Raw genomic sequence first — 6,973 nt, 5'->3', positions numbered from 1 at the left:
GGCAGCCCCGAGGGCGCCGGGATGCCCTGCGAGCAGGCAGGCTTCTTCCTGCCTCTCCTCGGGGAGCAGCAGCCTCCACAAGACAGGTCTCTTCCCTGGAGTGAGGGTGAGGTAGCTCAGAGCTGTCAGGCTTCATTTGAGGGTGACCTGTGTTCTGTGCTGTAAAAACAACTGAACCAGTCTGGGTTTTCACATGCAAACTGCAGAACTGATGCTCCAAAACAAATCGCTGTCTGGAGAAAACTCATTTCAAGCCTACCTGAAAGTGAAGGGCTAGGACCTAGTTCTTGTATGTGAAGATGGATTTTCAGTTGGTTTATGGGTGTGCATTGCCTAGCAGGGGCTGAGCGTGGCATGAAGCCATTGTTGGAAAGAGGAATTTCCCCTCGAGGGCTGCCAGGAGGCCCAGGTTGTCCCCCCAGTAGGAGCTATCTGGGTCCAGGGGGCACCAAGACCTTTTGTTCTCTGAGTGAATTCCAGGGCCCTTATCATACATTTAAGAAACACAACGGAATTAAAATAATTTCTGATCTATCTGGGGCTTCCCTCTCTATCACAAACCCATTCTGAGCAGAGTTCAGGCCTGCAGTGCAGCTCCCCTGCCCCCGGAGTGAGGGAGGCTCCTGGAGGTGAGAGGTTTTGTAGCTGCAGTTTGTGCTTCTAACTGATTATTTTTTCTGTTTCTTGCCCAGAGGAGATTGCCAAGCACAAGGGCCCCCCTGTCTTTACACAGGAGGAGAGGTACAAAATGGTGCAAGCCATCAAGTGGGTGGATGAGATTGCTCCAGGAGCTCCCTATGTCACCACGCTGGAAACCTTGGACAAATACAACTGTGACTTCTGTGTGCACGGTGGTGAGTGGCATTCTGAGGGAACAGCCATCTTCACACAGGTCCTCTGGGGTTTGTGTGCTCTTGGTTTCCCTGCAGCAAAGCCAGGAGTGCTCTGGCCATCAGCAGACACCTCGTGTACTGAGGTGCCACCCGCACTGGCCACCTGGCTGCTGCTGCTCTGGTGTGCTGGGAGTGGCCACATCCCTTGGGCTTAAGCATCCTTTTCACTTGGGTGAAATGTCTCATCTCACAATTTTCCTGAAGTTGCCCTTAGCTCTAGCAGAAATTGGTGGGTGAGTAAATAGTAATTTACAAAACTTAAATGTGAAAAATGGTGTTAAAAGGTAAGTGTGCAGAAATACAATCATGTTTATATCTACTTATCCTGGGATGAGATCAGATCTGAAAAGCTCTCTCTTCATCCAGCTGATAAGCTGTTCAAGGGCTTAGCTGGCCGTGTGGTCAGAGACCTAGTTCTTATTCTGAGCACTTTTCAGTGTCCAGTCACTGAGGAGAATCAGTGCTCTGGTGCACTCTGTCCCTTCCTGGGACTGCTCCTTGTGTTCCTTCAGCCTCAGTCCCTCTTCCCTGCCCCCCTGCAGGTATTTTGTTGGTGTAATCAGCAGTAGTCTTTGCACTCATGTCTTGTGTCCTCCTGATCTGATCCTAGCCAAGTATTGCCTTCTATGTAAATTAATCATTAATCTTCTAGAAGGTAGATAGGCTTTTTCACATGGACAGGGTGATTATAAAATTCCTTGTTAACTTAATTGCCTGCCCTGAGCACGTGTTTGGGGTGTGTGACCCTTTGCTAGGCTCGGTGAGGGATTATGGCAGCAGGACATGCTCGTGGCCTTTGCTCCAGTTTCCCCGTGTTCATCCCCTGGGCCAAATCCTCCAGTGCTTGCACCTGAACGGTGCCCCTGCATGCTGCAGCCTTGCTAGGCTGTGTTTATGCAGAAGTTTTGAAATAGTTGAGCTTAACTGGGAGGGTGTCAGCAGCAAACCTGCTTTCTGCCTCCCTCTTTGCATCCCTGTGCCCCAAAGGGTGGAGAAACCGCCTCCTGGGCTTTGTGGGTGGGAGCCAGGCCCTGCACCCCACCCTGGGGAGATTCAGCCCAGGTTTTCCCTTGTGAAAATTTTACACTGTCACTAAAACTAGGTGAGAGGTGTTTTTGTAGAGTGAGTTGGGAATCCCACTACAGGTGAACAGGAGTGAAGGCTGTAGGAGAGTGGCTCGATGTCTGTGGGAGGACTGTTAAACTGACTGGAAAAGTTGTAACATCAATCAACAGCTAAAGTTGGTCCTAGGGAGGCTGAGGTTCTTTAACACTGATGGCAGCTGTTTATTGTCATTCCAACAATAATTCAGTTGTGCCTCCTGCTGGATTCACTGCAAGGACAACCAGCTCTCATTTTCTGGAGTGGACCAGGTGGCTGATGGTGTTTAGCATCCAGGGATGTGCTTGTCTCCACAGACAGGGTGGTCTTGCAAGCCACTGGCATTTCCATGGGGTGCAGGATATATCCCTGTGGTGTGCAGGGATTCAAATTGCAGGAGTTCTGGTCTGGCCTGTGTGCTGGACCTGCTCAGCTGCTACTTTGTTCTCCAACAGCTTTTGTGTGGGAGGTTTGGGGCACTTCTGAGGCTGTTCTCCCCCTGCAGATGACATCACCCTCACGGTAGATGGCAAAGATACCTACGAGGAGGTGAAGAAAGCTGGGAGATACAGGTAATCCAGGGCTGCCTGCCTTCTTGTCCTGTTTTGGATGGGGTTCTAAGCAACCTGGTCTAGTGGGAGGTGTCCCTGCCAATGCAGGGAGTTGGATCTACATGATCCTAAAGATCCCTTCCCATCCAAACTATTCTGTGATTCTGCGAAACAACAGCTACTGTCAGGTCACACTGACTGCTGGGATGTGTGTCAGAGCTTCAGCTGCTCCCACTGTTTTGGCTTTGGGAGGTGTTGCAGAACCTGACTGGCAGGGCCTGGCAGATGCTGGTTCTGGTTCTGAATCCTCTGTTAGCTCTGCTGGGAAGTCTGTGCATGGTGAGTTTTCCTCACCCAAGTGGTTCCTCTGGCATGAAGAAGATGAATGCTGTACTTGATATCAAGGGCAGGTAGAAGGAAAGCTTTCTCAGGACAGCCTCAGTTTGGATTTATCAGGTGTCACAGATGCTCCTACTGTGATGGCAGAAAGAGCAAGAGGCACCTGCTCCTGTGGCTTCTGCTTTATCCTTTGCTTGTCTCCCTGCAGGGAATGCAAACGCACCCAAGGTGTGTCCACTACTGACCTCGTTGGCCGCATGCTGCTCATGACTAAGGCTCACCACAGCAACATAGTGAGTCAGGGGGCTTTGGGGGGGAGTTTGGAGTCCAGGGTGTGTGCCAGCTCTTTCCTTTTGCTGTCCCAAGTGTTAGTAGAGCTCCTGGGTCTGGCTCCTAGGTGCACAGAGAACCAGCAAGCTGATTATGGGCAGTGGCAGCAAAAGAACCTGCTTATGTTTGCTTAAGCCTGTCTGAGATCAGTGTGATCTCAGTCCATGCTTTGGAAATGTGGAGAGTGAGTAAAAGCTTTGATCACTTGTCACTGGTGTGGGCTTCAGGAATGTTATGGGAGCTACAGGCCCATGGCTTCTGAGGGTGAGAACATCTGTGTTGACGTGTCAGTCCACTGCTGCCAAGGATTCAAAAGTCCTTTTCCTTCCCACTGAGCTGTGTGTTTCTGCCTTCCACTATCTCTAGCTTTACCAGACCTTTCTTGAGTCTCCTTAGCTCACTACCTGGTAGATTACTAACCTAACAAAGGAAGGTAAAGAAAGTGGTTTCATGTTGGTTAATGAGTTGAATTCAGTAGGCAAACAAGCAATCCAGTGAGTGGCATTGCCTGGGTAACAGCAGGGACAAGACAAAACTGAGGGGTAAAGGGAGATCCTTTTGTGTGCTGAGCTGGTGGATTGGCTTTGCTGTAACATGGAAGGATCTGGCACAGGGCTGCTGCCTGCAGAGATCAGAACCCTTTAGAGGAGCGTCTGGAAGGAGGAGGGACACTGTCCTGCTAGGGCTGGTGTAGCTGAGGGAGCACGTAGGTGTTCTCAGGTGCAGGTTGGGCAAGAGCTGCCATCACTCTGTGGTGCCAGGCTGGGATCAGATAAGGACACATTTCCTCTGACTCATGCTGGTTTAGGTATTAACTGGTTTGCCAGCATTCAGTGCCAGGGATCAGTGGTGTGCTATCTGAGCCTGGACTTCCCAGCACCTCTGCCACACACACATGTTCTTGGTTGGATGACCTATGAGTGCTTAAACATTTTGACTCTTTATCTCCCTTCAGGATGAGGACCTAGACTATCGGAAGCACACTGACAACTTTGGGAAGGTAATGTGAGTTCTGGTCGTGGACGTCTGGTTGTTGTCCTGTCTGAGAAGGATTCCAAATGTGCTTTCTGGCCTGTGTTGCAGGCTTGTTTTTCCCCTGACATTTAGTAGTACCCTCAGTCAATGTCTGCTGCTCCTGCTGGCAGTGAAGAGGCAGGGCTGGGGCAGAGGGCCAGCGAGCCAAGCAGTGCTGCTGCAGCCATCCAGCCTTTGCTGGTTTCCTGGCTTGCGTGTGAATTCTTAATCCTGCTTCCGTCGGGACTCAAGTGCCTGCAGTTCCAGCCTAGGGACAGCCCCTAGAACCCCTGCTTCTTTTAGTGCTTGTGGTCTTACAGGTGTTGCATTAGGTCTGGGAAGTGTTTCTGTAGCAGGCATGTAGGCAGCAAGCTGTGCTGCAGGACTCACAGGAGCAGTGCACAGCGCTAGGGCTCTCTGCTGCCGTGTCCAGCTCAGCTCTCGGGCTGCCCCATCGAGCTGTCCGCCCCTTTTTCCCTGGCTGTTGGCTGGTCCCTGGGTAAGCACGATATGGACCTACAGCCCGAGTCTTTTTTACTCACGGGGTTTGCTGCCTAGCGTGAATCATTCTTGTTGTTCCCCACCCCGTTGGGTTTTTTGAGCAGGCTTTGCGGGGCCTGTTGCTCCAGCACGGCTGTTTCCCGGTGCTGCATCAGGGGGTGTCTGGGCGCCCCGCGTGCCCCGCGCCCGCTGCGGGAGGTTCAAAATAACCTTTATTGATAATCTCAGAAAGCTCTTTAAAGCCATTTTCTTTCAATTATCGCCTGTGCGGGGTGCTGTGCTGAGGGGTGTGTGTGTGTGTGCTGAGTGTGTGTGTGTGTGCTGAGTGTGTGTGTGTGTGCTGAGTGTGTGTGTGTGTGCTGAGTGTGTGTGTGTGTGCTGAGTGTGTGTGTGTGTGCTGAGTGTGTGTGTGTGTGCTGAGTGTGTGTGTGTGTGCTGAGTGTGTGTGTGTGTGCTGAGTGTGCGTGCTGAGCGTGTGTGCGTGCTGAGCGTGTGTGCGTGCTGAGCGTGCGTGCTGAGCGTGCGCGTGCGTGCGTGTGTGTGCGCTGAGCGTGTGTGTGTGTGCGCTGAGCGTGCGTGAGTGTGGTGAGCGTGTGTGTGTGTCTGTGTGTGTGTGTGTGGGGGGGGGTTTGTGGGGTGTGTGTTGTGTCTCCGGGGAACCTCCCTCTCCTGGAAATCCCAGACTGCCCGGACACCTTCCTTCTTCCTCAGCTTTCCTCTCAGCACCTCCTCAGCTGGCTGTCGAGGGGATGATTTTTAGGCTGTTTAACAGACCGAAAAGGGCTTAGTGAGATTGCACGAGTATTTGGTACCTGGAACACAGGAGGTCCAGACTTCTAAGGGTTGGGATGCTTGTTGGAATTGCAGCTGATTGTTTGCAGCTGCATTCTGTGTGTTCTCCAAACCCCCTCCTGCAAACTGAAAAGGAATGGTGTGTGGTGTGTTTTCCCAGGGGCCAAAAGGTCACAGTCCCTGGACTGGTGTCTCACAGTTCCTACAAACATCTCAGAAGATCATCCAGTTTGCGTCGGGGAAGGAACCACAGCCAGGAGACACTATCATCTACGTGGCTGGAGCCTTTGACCTATTCCGTATCCTTGACTCAGTCTTTTTGTTGGATGTTTTCACCCTGTGAGGCACCAGACCAGGATATTTGTTGCCTCCTTTTTTTTTTTTTTTTTTTTTTTTTTTTCCCCCCCTGTCAATGTCCATGTGAGGGGAGGAGGCAGGAGTTTGTTCTGCCAGGTTCTTAGCCACAGGACACCGAGAAAGGAGCTACAGCTCCTCTCTAGAGAGATATGTGGCCACTGTAGGATTTCAGGGAAGCACCCTGGATACCCTCCACACTCTAGTGATCACACTCTGGTCCCTCTGGAGGATGGGCTGTCACAGACCAAGGGACTGCACAGGGCATCTGCAGCAGACACTGCATCCTTGGGACAGTCTGTGAGGCTTTGTGCCAGAGCACCCAAACCAGGAGATTCTGGGCAGAGGGAAAGTTGAGTGCATGTGGGGTGGAGCTGCAAATATGTCTGGCTTTTTCCCAGAACCTGTGGAGCATGAGGAAGGAGGCAGCTGTGCTTAGGGCACAGACAACAAGTACTGCAGAAATAAAATCCTTGGAATTCCTGTCTCCCAGTTTGGTTTTTCAGGGTATCTGTTTTTGTCTTGCTTTCCCTCTTTTCCATGTGAGCTTCAGTTCCTTAAACAGGTCTACAGATGTTGGGCATGTGGATTTCCTGGAGAAGGTTCACCAGCTGGCAAAGAAACCCTACATCATCGCTGGGCTGCACTTTGATCAGGTCTGTGTGTGGGGTTGTCCACAGCAGCTTGTCCCCTCTCCTCTCTGGAGGAGTAGGCTGTGGTCTGGGGATGGACTGGCTGATCCAGGACTTCTGTGTTGGGAGGAAGTGAGCAGGGAAAGGGGGTTGCTTAGTGTCTCTTCTAACTGTGCCTGGTGCTTTGCCTTAGGAAGTAAATCGCTACAAAGGGAAGAACTATCCCATCATGAACATCCATGAGAGAACACTCAGTGTCTTGGCCTGCAGGGTAAGTGTGGGTCAAGTTGGTGCCTCTGCCTGTCTCAGAAGTTTCCTGGAGCTGGCTGGGGTTCACCTGCAGCCAGCAATCTGGCATGAGATCCTTGGTGTCTCTGAAAGGCAGAGACAAGGCCAAAGACTTCATGGTGCTGGGGTGCTCTTGGGAGGAGGTTCCAGGCTGCTCTGGTGTCCTAGCTTCCTGAGC

General features: G+C 51.7%; 1 protein-coding gene across 3 annotated transcripts in view; it reads left to right on the top strand.

The window, feature by feature from the left end:
* The window catches only part of PCYT2 (phosphate cytidylyltransferase 2, ethanolamine), an 11,083-nt gene that overhangs the window by 1,987 nt on the left and 2,123 nt on the right, over positions 1-6,973 (top strand). Inside the window, exons 2-9 of one of the 3 annotated variants that reach the window (XM_010008639.1) lie at positions 693-854; positions 2,500-2,566; positions 3,093-3,177; positions 4,170-4,219; positions 4,413-4,429; positions 5,656-5,820; positions 6,449-6,531; positions 6,701-6,778. In XM_010008639.1, the coding sequence (XP_010006941.1) occupies positions 693-854; positions 2,500-2,566; positions 3,093-3,177; positions 4,170-4,219; positions 4,413-4,429; positions 5,656-5,820; positions 6,449-6,531; positions 6,701-6,778 (707 nt within the window). The remainder of the gene's footprint in view (positions 1-692; positions 855-2,499; positions 2,567-3,092; positions 3,178-4,169; positions 4,220-4,412; positions 4,430-5,655; positions 5,821-6,448; positions 6,532-6,700; positions 6,779-6,973) is intronic. The other 2 variants (XM_010008638.1, XM_010008640.1) reach the window with 2 other exon arrangements.

Source organism: Chaetura pelagica, unplaced genomic scaffold (assembly GCF_000747805.2).
Source record: "Chaetura pelagica isolate M959 unplaced genomic scaffold, ChaPel_1.0 scaffold962, whole genome shotgun sequence".
In the NCBI taxonomy this organism is placed as follows: Eukaryota; Metazoa; Chordata; class Aves; order Apodiformes; family Apodidae; genus Chaetura; species Chaetura pelagica.
The sequence above is the reverse complement of the archived record's forward strand: the minus strand, read 5'-3'. Positions and strand labels throughout refer to the sequence as shown.